Raw genomic sequence first — 22,500 nt, 5'->3', positions numbered from 1 at the left:
CTAAACTTCGGTCCATCTCGCGATCATAGAAAACGGAGGCGTCATTAAATCCGATTCTCTAGCAATTAGAAGAGATTAATTAGCGATTCATTTGATAATCTCGGCTCATCAAGCCTACAAGTCAGAAATTACTGAAACTTGACGTAATTAATTCATTAGCAGTCAGTCAACTCCGCATTAGGTAGAGCACAAGAAGCTAATTGACTCCTTCTTTGATTACATAGCGTTTAATATGTAACCAATTTCAGATTTCATGTCAACAGATTATCAAGGCAGTGGTTTATGCAGGTAGTACATACTAATAGTTTTCTGTACTTTTTTTTAACCTTGAGTCTATAGAATATATGTAAACTTCTGGATGGAAGAAACTGAACGCAAAAATGAGAGAAAGGGGAAAATAGAGACTGCGATATGAAAGTGGAAACTTGAACAATGAAAGACAAAACAATTACTGTTACAATATTAATGCGAATATGTATATGTTTTCATGTGTTGGACCATTGCCTTTAAACGATAACACGAATTATAAATATTTTGTTACTCATTCCATTATACTTCAGACACGTGCAAGCATCCCTATATTCTTGATATTTTCGTAAATGTCACGCTCACGAATTCTGTAGCTTATAAGAACATGCAGAGAAGTGCATGCATATATATATATATATATATATATATATATATATATTATATATAATATATATATATATATATTTATATTATATAAATATAATATAATTATATATATTACATTTCTTTACGGGACACCAGTGAAATCCCCATCAGTATTAAAATAAGCCAAAATCTCTCTTCTCTCCCTTTCCAGAATGGCTACCCTGCCAGGAGGCGTTCGCTCGTAGTCGACGCCAAGTTCGAGACTACTATCAATAAGCAGAAACAACAGTCTTGGCTGGAAGAGGCACAGAGGCTCTCTTGCGGTAAGTCGGGTTAAGAAAAGGGAAAACTTTTAAGACAGAAAGAAGAAGTAGGTGCTTGGAAAAAGCCTTTATCAACATATGCAGTACAGTAACACTTCATCTTGAGGGATCTCAAGTCAGTGGACTTCTGTACCAATCAGTTACCAAATTATGATTCATTTTTCCTGCGTGACCATTTTGCATGTGATACAATTTTTAATATATCTATTGAAATTATTGATAAGTGTGAAATACAGGCTAGTTTAGGTTAGGAACTACAAGATATTCAGAAAATATTCAAATGCAGGCTATAACTTAGGGTCTTTGTTAATTATGCCACTTCGTCATTTATCAGAAATTCCACACCTCAAAAGCGTCTGTTATGTAGAGCTTTAACTGTATTTAATTGTAGTTTAAAACAACCTTATGCAAAATGTTCTGAGTCGAGGTGTCTATCAATTACAGTGTCTAATAAAGACAAAAAAAATCTGTAATTTATTTATTTCCTGGTTAAACATTGCCTGGCAGGAGGGGGACACCTTGTCACCTCCTATAGACAGTTTAATTGTGAACACCATTCTTGAGTAACAGTTACTGATATTAAATCAAGACAAAATTACTTGTTGCTAGCTAGACATTCTGATAACGTATAATGAATTTATGTGAAGTAGTTTGTTTTGTTATACGAATGCCTACCATGTGAATAAGTGCGAAATCAACATATTTTTCTCACTTGAGTGTAACTAAAAAACAATTGTGACTTGAGAGTCTGTTCTGACTTGCTATCGGTGTGCCTCATGAATTTCACTTTATTATCCTGTTGTGAATAAGAGTAAATACAGAATTTTAATTTTTAGACTGTAATTATTAAGTAATTCTGTAAGTCTCATCGCTTGGCGATAGACTTTTTTGTGTTCTCCTTACGACTGTCATTCGTAAGTATTTCTGGTTCCTCTCATCTCCCTTGGATATCTTAGTAGAGTGGTTCTTTCTTAACTAAAGGAGATGATTCAAACAGACAAGTTGAACAAAGATAACAACTTTATTCTGTAACTCCATACTAGGAGATGCAGCTCGGTCGGAAGACCGATATGTTTGATGGTTGGCGCGGAACTGCCATTCTAAAGCATCGCGTCGATAGCGGAACATTAGCTATCTCAGCAATTCATATAAAAACATACGTAGTCCGCCGGCTCGGAAGTTACAAGTTTCCGGCGTAGGTTAACAGGTCAACCGCTTCCCATGGAAGTTGTTGTGCAAAGTTATCATAAACATAAAATGTTGACAAAGCTCTGAGCTAGATCAGGCTACTGCAGACAGCGCATAGCGTAATCTAGATCTGCTTTGGTCACGTAGGACCCTCCTAATGCCATGACCTCAGGTCATGGGTTTATATTTACAGATCCTGTACATTGTATAAATGTATTTATTACATTAGGCTCGGACTGCTACCTATTCAAGCCTTGAATAACAAAAAAATTACTTTAAACATTGTTTCATAGGAGCGTGCTCGTAACATACGTCTAGGTATAACATAATAAGTGATTAAATGCATAAAAAGGTTCTGTTACATACCCTTTTTGACATATTCATAAACAAAGATAAAATGCATGGAAATATAGATCCATGTTTGGTAATAGTAACGATTAGGTACCCTAAAATAATAAAAAGGTAAAAAATCAAAAGATTAACATGTATACATGATTAATATGATAACAGGTAACCTGATTAAGAATAATGGTTACTAAATAATGATTATAGCATGATCATGGATAATTGTTAAAGAGTACTTGTCACTCTTTGTAATAGATAAATATAATTGTACAATGGTATAGTAGTATAACTATGTAATTCTGCAGAAATGCAATATATAGGGCTGATATATTTTATTAGGTGCCCGAAAAATACCTTTAGGAATATATTAATGTATATATTGGGTCTTATAATGTTTTACTAGGTGCCCTGGAGATACTTTAACGTTAAATGCAACGGCAGCTGAGTCTTTCTTGTCCTACATTTTTGCCAGCATACGGACGCTTTTCACACACAACACAATTCCAGACAATTCCCTAGGCACAAACTGAAGTGGCCAGGTTCAGGCGGCCCTAAACGCAAACGACTTGAGTTTAACGGGGGTACGTCATCTAGACGGGCCCAATACGTTCCCTTGGAGATCCTTCTGCTTACGCCTCAGCCTACGCCAAGCAAAGATGTTGACCGGCGATAACCAATATGGCCGTCACGCTGAACACGGCTAGCAGAATGTAGTAGCGAAGATTTCCCACCTGCATAAGTCGGTGACGCGTGGGTCATCTCAGCCAGTTGCGTCAAACGATGAGCCACTCGCGCGTTGTATGGGAGAGGTAGTGACGGGATGATTGTGGATGCCCACGTGTAGTTCGCGAAATACGCCTTCTCACGTATTATCGTGTTGACCCCTCTGACGGTGTAGTTGTAGATGTCCCCGTACAACCTCGCTGCTACGAAGATAGGGGCATGGGCGGTGGTACCGTCCGGTCCGGGACACACGACGTCGAATCCGGCCTTATCATAACGGATCCAGGAACCATTATTCTATCCTGTAATTGAATTTATTACCGTAAAAGGGATAAAGTTTCCCAGACAACCTTCGCTTGTATGAGAGAGCGAGAGAACCGTTTAGCACTATGCCTAACACATGAATCCGTTGATATAGGATAGAATTCAAAAAGATGTCAGCTGTACAAATTTTATTATTCATGGCTTCTGAACAGTGAGTGAGTTTATCTAAGTCTTTTAATGACTGTAAATGATTTCTTATCAGAAGAAATCAGTACATGCCCCGTTAAATTGGATATTAACTGGATTTGAGTTATTCGTCATGAAAGTAGGAAACGGTGCTATTTTGTATGATTGCCAACGCATCGGAAGAATCAAAAGGAATTGTGATCATAATTCTATAATTTTCAACGCTGACTGATATTAGGCTATAATAGAACTCTACTTTATGGGCGTCTAATAAAGGAATATAACCTAGTTTCTCCCGTCCGTTCTCCAAAGTTAACGTCAGATCTTTTAATAGGCATTGAAGGTTGAGGAGATAACACACCCTTTTTGTTTGCTAACGTAATTGCTTCTACGTAATCTTTTGACTTTTCAATAAAATGTGATATTTTCACATGGATATGATCTATTTTCGAACTATAGTAAGCTAACGTAGCCAGCAAATGTTGAACTTCCATGACCTGATCGATATTATTTGAATGTTCATTAACGATACTCATTATTTGATTGATCGAAGATAACTGGCTGCGAAGTTCAGACAAAGCCAATTCTGTTTTGTGTTGCAAAAAGTCAATTCTTTTATTTTGATTATTTATCTTAAGGCGATTTGAGATTCCTAAGCCTAGATTCGCAACTGATCCTAAGATGTTTTAGTCCAGCAGAATAAGCGGGTTGCGGCGTTCGAGAGTATTGTGCTGCACAGACCACATCAGGAGGTCACGAGCGAGTTCTTCTGCCTCGGCGGTTTTATTTTGTATGTCATAAGACAACATTTCCGCGACGCTTAGTATTTGAGCTGGCGAAATCTCTGAGTTAGCATGAAAATTACGTTCGTGCATTTCCTTAAGCGAAATAGCAAACCTCATCAGGTCATTCTTTAAGTTAAGGACGTCATCTTCAGGCAAGAAAATCGCATGCATATCTACTTCTATAACAATATTACTTGACACGATGAATACATCATCTATTCTCTCTATAATCGAGCCATGATTAAATTCTATTTCTTTCGTCTAGCGCTCTTTCCATACAACAAAGATGTCTGAATACACAATATCACTCCTAACAATAACAGATTCATTTTTTGAAACCTGCAATGAGTAAAACAATATGTAATAACTCGCGTAAAAGAATAGGTTTTACATACAATATGATTAATAGATATATATATAAATTATTATACAAGTTTCATTAAAATACAACCATTTTTTCCCTCATCCATCTACCTTTAGATTCTGATATGTGCCAATGGGACTATTCTCACATCAGTGGGTTTGGATACATTTTGAAACCCTAAATCTATTGGCCGTTAAATTTTCTAAAATGTTAAACGGGCCTTCAAACTTAGGTGTCAGTTTATAATTTAAACCTTTACGTACGTATACTTGTATGTATACCTGATCGCCCACGGCATATGTTCTAGTTGGCTTAGCTATTTTATCATGATTTTTTTTCATTATTATTTGTGCTTCTTCTAGATTCTACGAATTATATTATATCGACTTATGCTTGCATCCATAACATCCTTTAGAGGATTTGATAAATTAGTTGTAGGCTTTAAGATGTGGAAAGGCGTTCGGGCCGGGATACCGTACAGTGCCTCGTGCGGTGTCATTTTAATAGACACATGATACGAGTGATTAAGTGTGCTTAGTACCGCAGGTATGGCAATGTCCCAGTTGGGGTCTGCCCCCCCCTAAGGTGACCCTTAGAATGTTTAAAACCTTACGATTTGCCCTTTCCACTAGCCCATTAGACTCTGGGTGATAGATCATGGTATTGATTTTCTTTATACAAAGGAATTCGCACAAGGAGTTAAGGAAATGATTATTGAACTCTCTGCCCGAGTCTGAGATAATGATGTGTTGGAATTCCATGTTTACAAATGTAGCACTCGTAAAACTTCCTAGCGCACTCAACCGCGGTTTTGTTTAAAGCGCTATAAGTTCTGTATATCGAGTCAAAGCATCTATAATTACTAGGAGGTGCTTATTTCCTCTGTCTGACTCGTAAAAAATCCTGTTAATAAATCTAAATGTACTCTTTCAAAGGGTTGATTTGGCACGGGGTAAGCCCTAGGCTGACAGGTGTCTTCGTGTGCCCTTTGTATTCTTGACAAGTGCGACAATTTGCTATGTGCTTTTTTATATCTGTAAGCATCGTATGCCAATAAAATAAGGATTTGGCTTTCTGTGACATCAGGTATAACCCGGGTGTCCGTGCAGTGGATTTTGTCCATGCAACCATTTTAAGAACAGGTGGGTATGAGTGAGATAGGCACCACCACCTGGTTGTTATTCAGCTGCGGTGTGTTGCGGGTTTTCCTCGTCACGGATCTACACAGGATATTGTCCCTTATGATATAATTCTGCTGCTTATACTTTAGGTATTCCTTTCCTTCGGATTTCCGTTTAACGCAATGATGATTTTTTCTATTTGCGGATCTTTTCTTTGTTCTGTCTGTAATAGTTCAGCACGTACCGCCCGATCTTCCTGTTCAGATATAGTTTTAACAATGGGCGTGGAGGTTGAGATATCTATTAATTCAGCTAATGGCTCGGTGACAAGATGAAGAGGGGTTGCGTGATAATGCGTCAGCAATGATATTTGCTTTCCCAGGTAAATACCCGATCCTCGCGCCAAAGTCCTGAATGATCATGTGCCACCGAGTTCGCTTGGGGCTGTGACTAAAGCCTTTAAAGAAGTCGGTTAGGGGCTTATGATCAGTGAGAACCTTGACGGGATAACGTATATTATGAATTTAAACTGCACGAGTGAATTAACAATAGCGAGCCCTTCCTTTGTCTATTACTGCGTATTTACTTTCGGAAGGTCTCAGTTTACGTGAATAAAAAGCTATAGGGAAAAACTGTTTATCATATTGTTGAAGCAATACCCCACTACTCCTAGGTCTGAGGCGTCTGTTGCTATGAAAAATTCCTTACTGAAGTCAGGAAATTTCAAGATAGGAGAACTACACAGTTCATCTTTCAATTTATCGAACGCCTGTTGATGAATTTCAGACCATACGAAATCTACGCCCTTTTTTATAAGATCGGTTAGGGAGCGGCTATGATTGAGTAGTTGCGTATAAAGCGGCGGTAGTAGCCGCTACAGCCTAAAAATTGCTGTATTCCCTTGACGTTAGTAGGTATCGGAAGTTACGGATAGCCGACCTAACCTTATCATGGACGACTTTAAGATCTTCACAGAAACCGTTGAAACCTAGATAGACTAGTTCTGTTTTAAAAAATTCACACTTACTTATCTTTACCCTTAAATTATGCTGCCTTAATCTTTGTAGCACTAACTCTAATTTACGTAAATGTTCTTCTAATGTGTTGGAAAAGATTACTAGGTCGTCCATGTAGGCATGTAGGATATCTCCTAACAAGTCTCCAAACACGATGTTTATCATACGAGTAAAAGTATAGGAGCACAACGTAAACCAAAAGGCATACGCAAAAATTCATAATGTCCCCTGGCTGTGCTGAAGGCAGTGTATGGGATACTCTCTTGTTCCAACGGAATCTGATGAAATCCTTTTTAGTAAGTCTAAGCTTGTGAAATATTTGTTCTGACCTAGTAGGGAATCGGATATCATCGGTACATGGTACTGGGAATCTGTCAGGGATTGTTTCTTCATTTAAACGACGAAAATCTACGCATATCCGCCAAGTTCGATCTTTTTTCGGTACTACTATTAACGGAAAATTATAAGGGCTGTTTGATTTCCTAATGACTCCTTTTAACATTTTACCTACTTCCTCTGTTATCTCATTCTGAAATTTCATAGGAAGTCGGTACGAAGGTACATAGATTACTTTCTGTTTGTCCTTGAGCCGTTTATTTTTTGATGGCTCCGATGACATCCGTTTTTCCTAAGGTTCCATCCGTAGTGGAAAAAACATCATGATATTTAGTTAAAAGATTCAAAAAATTTCTGCTGAATTTCTTCTTCTTGAATGTCTTATTGATTTTGTTCTTTATAGATTGCAAAAGGGGTTCATCTGCAACTGATTGAGCGTGATTTATCTCAGCTACGGTAAGAATGCGATGTTTATAAACTTCGGCATCCAAGATATGTTGATTTTTGTGGATTACTAAAGTGGTATTCAAATGATTACAGACTTCGATGTTACATTGTTGTTGTGAGCCGACTGTATAAAGGGCTTGTGTGACGGATAATCCGTGTGTTTTCAGAGTTTCGGAAAGGATTAATGTTTCAGATCCTGGCAAGGTTCTCTTTACACGCACTAATATGTTTGAAGTTACGTTAGGCTCGAGAGTTTGCGTGCAAGCTGATATTACGGGTGAGCGAGAGTTCTGTTGGGTTGCCTGTATTATTTCTTGGTTCATGAGACAGGTGATTGGTTCTGTAATGTAAGTGACAACCCTGTCTGTCTCTTTATTATCTAAAACTGATTTTAGGGTATTAGAAGACCTATAGAATTTCCCTTTGATATACACGCCGTGTTTTGCAGGTGCTTAGATAATATTTTGAGTGCCCATAGACGGGTATCCGATAATTACTGTGGGATACATATTAATGTTTTGTACAACGACAAAGGTATCAGCAAACGTGCGCTTACCGACCTTGTACTGTACATGAGTTACGCCCACAACATTTAATTCATTATTCCCTATGCCTGAGAGCCTTATTCCGGACTTTTCTATAGGGAAATTTGAAAAGAGTAAATGATGAGTCCTTAAAACCATGATATTACGTGGACTACCAGAACCAAAGAACAAAGTGAATGACTTATGGTCCAAATTTACTGCATGTAAGGTTGGTCGCAACTCGTCTTGACTAATAATTGCATGAATTTGTTGCAAATCTACGGGAACCTGCACAGATTTTTTGGATTCGGCCGTGTGTTTCATAGGAAAATCAATTGCCTCACAATGATCTGATAAATGATTAAACTGATTATTTGATACAAAATATGTTGATATTGATGACCCAACATCGCCCTCTCCCCCCTTGGAGTGAACTACGTGGTATTTATTTTGTTTATCACACCTTGAAAATTCGCTTGCCCTTGCGAGTTCTGGCTAGACGGCCCAGGAACAGAGGTACCTGAAGCACGATTTGTTTGTTTCTGTGTTGTGCAGAATTTCCGTTTGGTGCTTCTATAGTACTGAGGACCCTTCTTTTATTTGCACTGGCAAACTTGGGTTGCGTGTTTGTAGCATTCTGCTGTTGATTCCTTGAGTAGCAACGGTTATATGAATGAGTTGAACTATTGTGTATTGAACAAAAACGCGTCCGACAGTCTGAAATCATGTGACCTGGTCGTTTACAGTTATAACAAACCATCCCTGCAACTTGATTATTATTATGTACCACATTTACTTGTTGTGGCTTGTTCTCATTTTTTGCAAAAACTTGAATGAGCGAAGGATCTAGGTCGGTACATTAGACATGTGTTTTTATTTGTTATACACATCTAATTCCGTACTGTCGGGCTGCAATTTTTTAACACAATACCGCACCAAAGCTACAGGCAACATGACTGCCATACAGATTAAATATACCAAGTGTATGAAAACATTCACTGCAATATTGGATCTGTAACCCACGTGGATTTTACGTAAGTTTTTCCTGATGTTCATTTACCGGTCGGCAATTACTGCCTCCCGTTCTACAACACTAGGCTGAGCCATAGAAGCTTGTTTACGCGTAGAACTCGAAGAACCCATAAACGATATTTACCTCCAGGACCTTGAACAGGAAAAATTAGTGTCCTGAACCAAGTTAGTTTTACTTCTGGATTTTTGGTTTTATAGGTGTTCCTCTTGTACGCGTGTTTTTCCGACTGATACGATTCCTAACTGTTTCACTAGCACTGTACAGATACAAACGTCCACTGCGCAAACGCATATTCAATATAAAATAAAAATGTGTTGCAAATAATAGGAAAAACCCACAAAAAAGATCATATAAGTACAGATAATTTGGTAAAGATATTATTACGGAGAATTCCTGCAAGAAACGATTAACAACAACGAGAAGATTAATCTGCGGGCGAGAACTCGTAATTGAAGATTGATCCTGTAATGAAGGAAGATTAATATGGCGAACAACTCACCCCCAGAATACTGGATGATCGACTCCTGATGAACAACACTTCACTGAGGAAAAGACCTGAATAGATAAAAATGGTACTTAGCTCCAGATTATATTGCGAAGGATTGTTGACATGGGATGACGTCTCGTTCCTGTCTAAGTCTCGCGTCGGAAGTCGTGATGACGTCACGGTCTTCTCTCGGTGCACGATGCGGTGGAGAAGTCCAAGATTGATGACGTCACAGCCTCCGTCCTTGCACTACTGCCTCTAGCTGTACTCTCTGCGTCCTTGCTCGTGATCGGGTGATGTTTCCTGTGTTTGTTTCTTCTTTCGTTGATGTTCGATGCTGCTCTCGTCCGGTGTATATTCTCGAAGATAAGTGACAACAGTCGCTCAAACGTCGGTGTTAATGCTTGTATTCCTCTCAATGAAGGACATAGCTGCGTCTTCATAAACTGTTGCGTTGATTGAAGATCCCGTTTCTCTGGTTTAGTTTGATGTTGAAGGTGGAAGTTAGTTCTTGTAGACCTTCGGTCGGCTGATATGGGTCTTGTTAATTATATTCTTCGTTATACGCTGCCACCACATGTAAGTCTCATCGCTGGCGATAGACTTTTTTGTGTTTCTCCTTACGACTGTCATTCGTAAGTATTTCTGTCCTCTCCTCTCCCTTGGATATCTTAGTAGAGTGGTTCTTTCTTAACTAAAGGAGATGATTCAAACAGACAAGTTGAACAAAGATAACAACTTTATTCTGTAACTCCATACTAGGAGAGCAGCTCGGTCGGAAGACCGATTATGTTTTGATGGTTGGCGCGGAACTGCCATTCTAAAGCATCGCGTCGATAGCGGAACATTAGCTATCTCAGCAATTCATATAAAAACATACGTAGTCCGCCGGCTCGGAAGTTACAAGTTTCCAGCGTAGGTTAACAGGTCAACCGCTTCCCATGGAAGTTGTTGTGCAAAGTTATCATAAACATAAAATGTTGACAAAGCTCTGAGCTAGATCAGGCTACTGCAGACAGCGCATAGCGTAATCTAGATCTGCTTTGGTCACGTAGGACCCTCCTAATGCCATGACCTCAGGTCATGGGTTTATATTTACAGATCCTGTACATTGTATAATGAATTTATGTGAAGTAGTTTGTTTTGTTCCTACGAATGCCTACCATGTGAATAAGAGTGCGAAATCAACATATTTTTCTCACTTGAGTGTAACTAAAAACAATTGTGATTTGAGAGTCTGTTCTGACTTGCTATCGGTGTGCCTCATGAATTTCATTTTATTGTCATGTTGAGAATAAGAGTAAATACAGAATTTTAATTTCTAGACTCTAATTATTAAAGTAATTCTAGTTTTACTGACAATGAAATACTGTAATTGCCTCTCTAAGACACCTTCTTAGGCATCTATTTCTACTAATAAAGAGCAAAAATTAGTCCTCGCTTTTTTTTATAAGTTGAAGATATTTTTCTTGTAAATCCCAAGAAATAATGTCTCTTTCTCTACCCGCCAGATGGCGAGCTGAGTGAAGAAGAAGTCTTCCTTGTTCAGAGCCCCTGCGAACCCGACCAATCGCAGCAGGTAGCCCTAGTGGTGGGTCTAATTGACGGCGTAGGAGCGCTTCCAAGGATTATCAAAACCATCGAGGTAAAACAATGAGAGAGAGAGAGAGAGAGAGAGAGAGAGAGAGACGAGAGAGAGAGAGAGAGAGAGCGAGAGAGAGAGAGAGAGAGAGAGAGAGAACACTACTGCGTTTTCAGAAACTTGATTCTTAAACATCATCTTTAAAGAGTCAAATTTCAAATCTTTGCAGGCCTATGCATGCAGTGATTTTAAACAACAAAGTCGTTGCTCTTGAAAAGACTTAATTCTTTTAAATTCTCATTGACTGAAGAAATTCCCATTCAAAATATTTCATTCCTAACTGTAAATTTTCTTACTATAAACAAATAATTTAAAAGATATAGGAAAATGAGCTTTACTTAGTATACGGTTGATGAAGTCATTGCAAATTACTAGGGAAGGGAAATCTTATTCATCATAAGGGAACTATATTCAAGATCTATTAATACTACAAGTAATTAAGGAAAAGGTCCTTTGCAGTTTTACAAGGAATAAGTAGTAATATCACCAATGATATTTCAAGGTTATTCTAGAAATTTATAAGCTTTAGGCAAAATGGGTCCGCCATTGAACATATTATTAATGTTTCAATCCTTGATGGCAAGTTTATAAATTTATTATTCTTAACATTCAGTGACAGTCATTTTCAGGATTATTTTCTATTCATTCAAATTGTTAAATCGAAAGACATTTTATACCGCAATATTCAATGAAATTGTTCAATTGTTTCTTTTTATCTCTTTATACTGCATCAGCTTAAGTAACACCTTCAATGAAATTCATTTTCCTTATGCTTAGTTTTTTCTTTAATCACTCGTTTGCATTGGTAACATATTTATCCCATCGTTTTCAAATAAATATCTGCAACGTTTGCTTCTATGTCCTAGTATTCCATGACGTTAAAGTCATTAGTAACTTTCATCTCTTTTCTTTTTTTGAAGAACTTCAAAGGCACGGTGCTGCACGTGGAAACCCGATCCTGCCCTCGCAAGGGCGTGGCCTTCGATGTCCTCCTGAAACTAGACATCCTTCGGGAACCCTTGCTGAATCTACTGAAATCCTTACGTCAAGGATCAGCAATTGCTTCAGTCAAGCTTCTCTCTGAACATCATTCTTCTATCAAAGGTAGATAGGTAGATAGATAGACACACGCACACACACACACACATATATATGTGTGTGTGTGTGTATATATGTGTGTGTGCGTGTGTGTATGTATGTATGTATATACGTTTATATTGCATCCTTGAATCCTTGATACTCTTGTATGAAGCTTACTGTGGCCAAATTAATTTACATTACAATTCTCTAAGGAAGAAAATAACTAAATGTATGCCAATTACGAATAAAACAAGCGTATACCTTCAATCTAGATTCTTAGTTATTCTTATTGAATTGTTTGAATATTATAATATCCAAACATTTTAGCAATCATTGTTTCTTTTTATTATTATCATTATTCTCTTATCATTCTTCTTCTGGAAAGAGCCGTGGTTTCCCAAACACATCAGCGAACTCGACATGTGCAACCACCTCATGACGAAATTCGAGCCAGATTTGGACATGGACCATCCGGGTTTCTCTGATCCCGAATACCGAGCCCGCAGGAAGGAAATTGCTGATATCGCCTTCACTTACAGACAGTAAGCAATACAAAATGAGACAGAGAATGTGAGAAAGTGGAGATGAACGAGAGAATCAATGAATCCAAGTTTAATTTCCCAGTCGAGTCTATTGTCTAGCATGGAGCTTAACCTTTCCCCCCCAAAAAAAAAAATTTGTTCAAAATGAAACCACATAATGCCCTTAATATTTCACCATATATCAGAAATACTAATTCTCGATATTGTTTTTCTTAAGCGGCGAAAGCATTCCACGCATAAAATACAGGGAAGAGGAGATCGAGACGTGGAAGGCGGTTTTTATAGAACTGGAAAAGCTTATCCCTACGCATGCATGCAAGGAGTATCGCATGGTCTGGGAAGCTCTCAAGAACGACTGCGGATATGCTGCAGATAACATACCCCAGCTACAGGACGTCTCCAATTTCATGAAGCGTAAGTTATTTGCGCTTGACGTGGGTTTCCATGAGCACATATAAGCTAGCCAGTGTACGAAAATGTCAACATGAAAATGCGTTCAATTAATGATACACACACAAACACACCGCACACACACACGCAAATATACATATATATATATTTTTATATATATATATAATTACATATATATATATATAATATAAATGTATGTATATATGTGTATATATACGTATATATGTGTGTGTGTGTGTATGTGTGTCTCTGTGTTGCCTCGCGCGTGTATGTGTGTGTGTGGGTGCGTATGTATGTGTGTGTATGTATATTTGCAAAGCCATTTCGAAAATAAGTTTTCTAAGAATCTGAGGAATCTAAAACTCAGTACGGAAGCCATAAGAAAATCATAAGTAGCATTGAGAATACAGCATGGAATCGCGTTGGTTCAGAAGTCTTAGCAAAATCAGTTACGATTATTGAAATCCACATCAAAACTAAAACTTTAAAGTGGTAGATTGAAATGATGTCTTGCTTGACTAGTAGATGATGTTAATTTTGTACTCCTATTTCCCTATTTCACATAATAATGTCAGAAAAATCTATTAGTACGAAAGACCCTTCTTACCTTGTAGCTCGATGATTTATAAGACAAACCCTCGAGATTAATATATCTTTTTTAAGCATTTGTCATTTTTATTTATTCAGTGGATGGGGTAGAATCGACCCAGTTGCCTGGCTGAGTGAGACAAGAAAAAAAAAAGAGACAGACTGTACCCTAGCAAATAATTACATAAACAAATAAAATAACTGAACATAAAATTGTAAACTAACCTGTCAGTCGTGATGGGCACTAGAGAACCTTCAAGTGATTGACTACAAAAGGCATTTCGTCTTAGCCATATGGTCATTAATAACTTCGTTATTTTGCCATCAACAGGCCGCACAGGGTTTACTCTGCGACCTGCAGCAGGCCTCCTGACAGCCAGAGATTTCTTGGCGTCTTTGGCCTTCAGGGTATTCCAGTGTACTCAGTATATACGACATCACTCATCGCCCCACCATTCGCCCGAACCGTAAGTTTAAACTTCTATTTTCTTCTTTTATACATTCCTGAGAGACTGAGACAGGCCTCCACTGCGAATGAGAAGGGAGAGAGATTTATTATATTAACATGCGTCGTTATACTATGTACTTTTTGTGTTATGACATTTTTACAAATATGCATATAAATTTCTATAACAAAAATATCTCGCATTCAAAATCATTGCTGCCTCTCATTCATGTTCATTCTCTTCTAAACAGAGATGCCATCCACGAGCTCCTGGGCCATGCCCCATTGTTGGCAGAGCCCTCTTTTGCCCAGTTTTCCCAGGAGCTCGGCCTCGCCTCCCTAGGGGCATCCGATGAGGAAATCGAAAAGTTCGCAACGGTAAGGGATATGGCAAATGTGAGCGGTTTATCATTTAATTCTTTTTATTCATTTTTATAAAAGAATTAACAGGTCACTTCAAGTTATAGCCATGTTTCTTGCTTTTAACCTAGTTAATCTTATAATGGCAAAAGCATCTACTATACAAAGATTGTTTGACAAGTTCATGAACATTATAACCTTCATTATCTCCCATCAAAATAACAAATATACTGTCAGCCTAACAGGTTCTTTTCAACAGATGTCAGTATAATTCCAGATGTCTTCATGTTTTGGGTAAACTTAGATCCTGTTCGTAGGAGAAATATTAATTTACTGTTTTCAATGCCATCATGTTTTAGGGTAAACGGCAAATTTAGCTTCCTTTCATCAAATTCCGTCTTGCTTTTTAATCAGTATGCATTGTACAGTGCTATTATTATTATCCATTTCAGTTCTGTTTCTAGATGCCTCCACGCTAATGTTAACCTAATAACCGGTTTCCTATGAACGATTTAATCCAGTGGTTCTAGTTTTTCATTATTTGTTGAACTGAAAGTCAGGATTTCTCTGAAAATATTTTCTAGTTTTATATTTCCAGATGCTCTCTGTGTCAGGAAAACAAATGTTTTCTTTTACCCAGATTTTAGTGCATTGCTTCCATAAATATTTCTATAGCTCAACTTCAACTGTAACCACTGTAACTTTATTTCCAGATGTACTGGTTCACAGTCGAGTTCGGACTCTGCCGTGAAGGAGACGAAATCAGGGCTTGGGGTGCAGGCCTCCTGAGCAGTTTCGGAGAGCTGCAACACTCCCTTTCAGACAAGCCCGACAAACGCGATTTCGACCCAGCCACCACTTCCGTCCAGCCTTACCAAGATCAGGACTACCAAGATGTTTATTTCGTTGCTCAGAATTTGGAGGATGCTCAGGAAAAATTCAGGTGAGGATAAGACCTCTTTGGCATGCTGCTGCTTGCTTACAAATTACAAGATGCCCAGGAAAGATTCAGGTAAGGATAAGATCTCGTTGGCATGCTGCTGCTTGCTTATAAATTACAGGATACCCAGAAAAATTCAGGTAAGGATTTTATCCCCTCTGTACGCTGCTATTTGCTCAGGATTTGAATGATGCCCGGGAAAGATTCAGGTGGAGATCTGACCTCCTTCGCATGTTGCTGTCTGCTCAGAATTTAGAGGATACTTGAGATAAATGAAGTTAACCAGGAACAGAACTAGACCTCATGAGCGTATTACTCAGGAGATGAGCAGAGAAACTCATGTTAACTGACAGAGAAGCTGACTTTATGGATATTTATACCAAGATATATTCAAGAAAACTTCAGGTAAACTTTGACATCTGGCCTTGTGGGAATTCTGCAGTCTGGAAACCGCAAGATCTTTTTTGGGGGGAGTGAAGCATGGTTTGTTTCAGGCTTTTGTTTGTGGATTGTGAGAAGTGATATTACGGCCTGGATAGTGAAGCCATAATTATAAACATATCTACTTGAAATGAGTCAACTTTTCGTTTTGCAATAACATTTTAGCTGCTTAGCTACACAGTCCTAAATCAAATGTTAAAAATTATTTTTCCAGATGACCTTGTAAGCAATCTGATCTCGTGAATATGATGCACATCAGAAAATGGCCCAGATTAAATGGGAGAAACGGCATATCCATTCATCGTCATATCTTACTCTCAAACCTTGTCCTTTTATCCTAGGGAGAATTTCTTCTAAAGGGTTGATTGGGTAATACTCCCCTCTCATCAGGGTATTATGGAATAATCCCCTCAGGGAATTATTATTTCAAATAAAACTGAGAAATAAATTTAATTGCTGGTAAAACAGGAATATATTTATCGATGAAAAATAGGATCAACTTGTGAAAGATTCATTACAGTAGTATATTCAAGATTAGGTCTTAGAAAAGATATAAATTGCAAAAGTTGATTAAATTGATAACCCATTGAAATATCTAACAGAGATCTAATCAATATAGGTACTTAATCTCAAGGGCTTCTGGTGAGGGTCCCCAGTAAAAATAAAAAATTTGTGAAAGATGTGATATTATACAAGTGGGATATCACGCAATGATTTTGGAATTTACTCTCAGTGAAGTTCCATTTTCAATATAGCAGTGTGAGTAGGTTTTTCCAAAATGACTCATTAAGTATGCAACTTATCCCTCATAGAGGAGAGTTGGCTCAACAATCCTTCATACTTTCAATATCCGATTTCAGAGACGTCCTTCTTCTCCTCCAAAACCTTTCACCATGTACTGCAACTTTTCTTCACAGCCACCAATAACAATCTCTCATTAACAAACTTGAAGGCGGAAACTTCTCTGTTTAATTCTCCTTTTTACGTAGGTTTGTACTCAGAGGCGTATCCAAATAAAGAGTGCGAAGTCAACGAGCTACGAGATCATTGCGGTTTTTGCAGTACGCATTTGTGTTTATAAGTAATTATATATATATATTAGATATAGATAATATATTTATATATATCTAGTATATATATATACATATGATATATATATATGATAGATATATAATTTGAATTTATATTATATTATTGATTACTTAGTATATATAGTTTTATTATAATTATGTATTAAAAAAAAATATAAATGTTATGTTTATATTATATATATTTATATAATTAGATTAATGTGTTTTAAATATTATATAATTATTTAAAATAATATATATAATAAATAATATATGTTTTTTGACTTGTTGTTTATTATATATATTATATGCTTATAAATTATTATTATTAGTAATGTAATATAATATTATTATCGTTATTAGATTATTTATTATTTATAAGATAGTAATTAATCTTATTAGTAAAAGAAACTATAGTAAATTATATAGTTTCATATATATAATTATATATGATTAATTTAATTATTTATATATTAATTTATATAATATTATACATAATATTTATCATATTTATTATTTATATATAATTATTTTTTTATTGATATATATTATAATAATTAGTCTTATTTATTTTTATTATATTATATATATATATTATTTAATTATATATTATATAAGTTATTTACCTTTTATATACTTTATATTTAATAATTATACAAAAATTATAATTGTAACATATTTTTATTATATTATTATTAATTTGATCATATAAAATTCATATAACCCAGATTAAAATATTATATTAATATACTTTATAAATTTTCATATTATATTCTTATTTTATATTATATTATTAAATTTTTATTTATATTTACATTATTTTATTTTTATGTATATAATATAATTAATTTATACTATTATATTATTTTTTTATAAATTTAAATATTTCTAGATATATATGAATTATTATATATTTATAATATTATTTTATATTTTTATATATTTTATTATATTTAATAAGATTATATTAAAATATTATTTATTTTTTTTTATATTTATATTATTAATATATATTATTTATAATATATTTTAAATATTAATATTATATATACAATTATTATATATTAATTTTATATATACATATTTATTATTAAAATATTATGCTATATAATATATTTAATTACAAATATTATTTTAATTAATTATATATATTGTTATGTTAATAATATTTTATAATATTTGATTTTAGTTATATATATATTATAAATATAATATATATATATTTTATTATAATCATTATATATACTTTTATTATATATATATTTAATAAATAATTATTATTATTAAATTATATATAATTATATATATTATACAATTATTAACTAATTTATTATATTATTATATTATATATTATTTATTCATAACTTTTTATATTTTATTATATTATATATATATTAATTATAATATTTATATGTATTATATATTATATATTAAAATTATAAATTATTACTATTAATTTATATATTATTTAATTTATTAATAATATATTATTAACATATTTATCAATTAATATATAAATATATTTATTTTATTATATATATAATTTATTATAATAATATAATAAATAATTTTAAAATTTAATTATATTATATATATATTATATATATTAAATTTTATATATATATATTATAAAATTATATTATTATTTAATTATTTTATATAATATTTTATTATTAATTATATAACTTATATTATAATGTAGATATTATTTTATTCAATATTAATATAAATATATTAATATATATTATAACAATTATATTATTATAATTATTAAAGAATATTTATATTAATTATTATTTTATATATTATTAAATAATTATTTATTATTATAATCTTATATATTATTATTTATATATATTATTTATACATATATTTTATTAGATATTATTTCATTATATTTTTAATTTAATACAATTAATATAAATTATTTATTTTAATTTTAATATATATATATGTATTTAACTATAAATTATTTTATTATATATATTTTATTTATTTATATAATTATATATATATATATATATAATTTCAATAATAAATAATATTTATAATTTAATAATTAGTTATATTATATATTATTTATTAATTTATTAATAATATTATAATTATTATACACTATATATATATTTAATTTTATAAATTAAATATTTAATTATTATTATTTCATTTATAAATTAAATATTATATATATATTATTTATTAATATATTATTATAATTAATATATATAAATTCTAATATTTTACTATTTAATATTATATATTATTTATTTCTAAATTATTATAACTAATATATTATACTATATAAATTTAGTATAATTTATTAATATCTACTATTTCTATAATATTAATTATTTAATTATAATATCTATTATATTTTAATCATAATATATTATATTAATTATATTAGTTAAATATATTAATATATAATTATATAATTTAATATTATAAATATTATTATATAATATATATTAATATATAAATATATTATTATTAATATTATATTTATTTATTTAATTTCTATATCTATGTATTTAATTTATTTATACTATAGTTTATATATATTTATATAATTAATTCTTTTTATATAATAATTTTATTTTATTATTATATTTATCTTATATATTTTAATTATTATATTCATAAATAACTTTATTAATATATAAAATTTTATTAAATATATTATTATATATAATATATTATAAATATATATTATTATTATTATTATATATTATAAAAAAAAATATATTTATATTATTTATATATATATATTATTAATAAAATAAATTGTAAAATAATAATTATTATAAATAAATATTAAATAACATTATTATATATATTATTTATTAATTTATTATAATTATATTTACTATAATATAAATATTATTATATTTATTTTCTATTTTATATTATATTAAAATTTATAAATTAATTAATAATAAATATATATTAATAATTTATTATTATAATTATTTTTTTTTTATTATTATAAAATAATTATATATATATTTATACTTAATCTTTATATATATATATACTAATATATAAACATTTTATTATTATTTATTAAATATTATATATATTATATTATATTAATTTATATAATTAATATTTAAAAATTATATTAATAATATATTATTAATTAAAATATATTATTAATTATTAATTTATATTTTAGTATAAAAATATACTTTATTTAATATTATTAAAATTATATATTAGTTAGCATTTATACCTAACTTACTATTATCTATTATATATATCTAGCGGAGATATTTATTATGCTAGATACCATCCTGTTTAAATGACGTCCAGTTTTTGTATTAACGCACAGAATAATTGCGTGAGTGCTAATATATATATATAAATATATATATATATATTATCTATATATATATATATATATATATATATATAAATAAAAATATATATATATATGTGTGTGTGTGTGATGTGTGTGTTGTGTGTGTGTGCGTGTGTGTTCCAAGCCCAGATGGGTAAGAAGAGCTGGGGTCAGGAAAGGCATCCGTCGGTAAGATATCTGCCAGAACCAATTATGAAATGACCCGTTCAGCCGGAGGAGGTTCATGAAACACAGCGACCCCGAATAAGGATTAAGCTAAGGAGAAGAAGATGATATGCTTATTCCAGTATCCTTTCCCTTTCAGACGCTGGACAGTCCAGACACTCTCCAGACCATACGAAGTTCGCTACGAGCCCTTCAGCCAAACCGTTCAAATCCTGGACTCCGTCGACAAGATGGAATCCCTAGGGGCGGCTCTCAAGACCGAGGTGATGAGGCTGAACAACGCCATCGTCAAGATGAAGTTCTAAGCGTCAATGGCGTCATGTGAAACTGTCCCTATTAGTACTTAAGGCACTGTAGATAGGATGCCTCTAAAGCTAGAGTATCTTCATTACCAGACGCTGTGTTAATACGTGCTTAACTGATTTAAAATCAGGCTAATTTATTGCTAGTCTTGTGGAAACAGAGCAATTTGGGTTTAAAAACTGACTCAATTTGTGCAAATAGTTGTGAATAGTGTGATTCTCATATCATCAGGAATATAAATATTAATTATAGTTTTGGGGGAATTTTATAGGAAAACGGGAAATAGCTCACGCAAATAGGCCTGCCTAATTTGATTCAGTCAGAACCTTCAGGTTATCCTCCCTGAACGTATGCCTGTTTTATCTTGAGCATCTTTTTTTATATTAAAAATGAAATTTAGACTTTTTTGGGGTATGCGTCTCAATTTATTTACGAAAGGCGACGAGTATACAAAGAAAAATTAAATAGAAGAAAACAGCAGTAATCAGCCTCCAAGTGATATCCACAACCCAATTCCTGAAAGAATGACAACACTAAATTATTAGCTTAGTGTGCTGCATTTGCATATATTTGCATGATGAATAATGTGGTCTTGCATTCTCAGATATAAAACGGTTTACATTTTTAAAGATGAAGGTAAAGAGTAACTTTTACTGTTCGAAATGCTTTTATTGTCACCATTTCTTATCACTGCTTCGGTAACCCGATATACTTTAAGTTTAGTAAAGCTCTTTTCATGTGATGTATATATATATATACTATATATATATATATATATATATATATATATATTATATATATATATATATATATATATATATATATATATATATATATATATATATATATATATATATATATATATATATATATATATATATATATATATATATATAATATATACATATATTTTATATATATATATATATATGTGTGTGTATGTGTGCATGTATGTGTGCGTGTGTGTGTACGCTTTTACTCCCAAACGTAGTCTGATGACATAATGCAACTGGTTATTTTACCCACTTCAATAACAAGGGTTTGTTCCAATAACAAAGGGTTAAGTTTTGATAACAACTTTTACCCCCAAATGACAATGGATTATGCTCCGATTGCAAAGGATTAAGCTTTAACAAAAAGGATTTTTTTAAATAACAGTGGGGTACCCTCCAATAACACAGTGTTTATGTTTTCAATAACGATAGTTACACTTCAGTTGCAAAGTGACATTCTAGCAACAAGTGTTCCACGCTCCAATAAATGCGAACTTGTTGACAACGATAAACACTAATGATAAAGAATGACGATGTCACAATAAAGTTAAGGTAGACAAAGTTAATTTAATTCGAACTGGAGTATTTTATGATAAAAGATTAATTAGGGAAAGTATTGAAT

The 22,500-nt window shown here is 32.7% G+C and overlaps 1 protein-coding gene across 1 annotated transcript in view; it reads left to right on the top strand.

The window, feature by feature from the left end:
- Positions 1 to 21,832, top strand: part of LOC135225659 (tyrosine 3-monooxygenase-like) — a 75,069-nt gene extending 53,237 nt beyond the window's left edge. Inside the window, exons 2-10 of the mRNA XM_064264994.1 lie at positions 827 to 938; positions 11,269 to 11,402; positions 12,320 to 12,503; positions 12,865 to 13,021; positions 13,239 to 13,435; positions 14,352 to 14,487; positions 14,717 to 14,843; positions 15,539 to 15,768; positions 20,942 to 21,832. Coding sequence (XP_064121064.1) covers positions 827 to 938; positions 11,269 to 11,402; positions 12,320 to 12,503; positions 12,865 to 13,021; positions 13,239 to 13,435; positions 14,352 to 14,487; positions 14,717 to 14,843; positions 15,539 to 15,768; positions 20,942 to 21,107 — 1,443 coding nt within the window. The 3' untranslated portion in view covers positions 21,108 to 21,832. The remainder of the gene's footprint in view (positions 1 to 826; positions 939 to 11,268; positions 11,403 to 12,319; positions 12,504 to 12,864; positions 13,022 to 13,238; positions 13,436 to 14,351; positions 14,488 to 14,716; positions 14,844 to 15,538; positions 15,769 to 20,941) is intronic.
- Positions 21,833 to 22,500: the final 668 nt, after the last annotated feature.

The sequence above is a fragment of the Macrobrachium nipponense genome, chromosome 13 (genome assembly GCF_015104395.2).
Source record: "Macrobrachium nipponense isolate FS-2020 chromosome 13, ASM1510439v2, whole genome shotgun sequence".
Taxonomy (NCBI): Eukaryota; Metazoa; Arthropoda; class Malacostraca; order Decapoda; family Palaemonidae; genus Macrobrachium; species Macrobrachium nipponense.
This window is presented reverse-complemented; position numbering and strand designations above follow the sequence as displayed.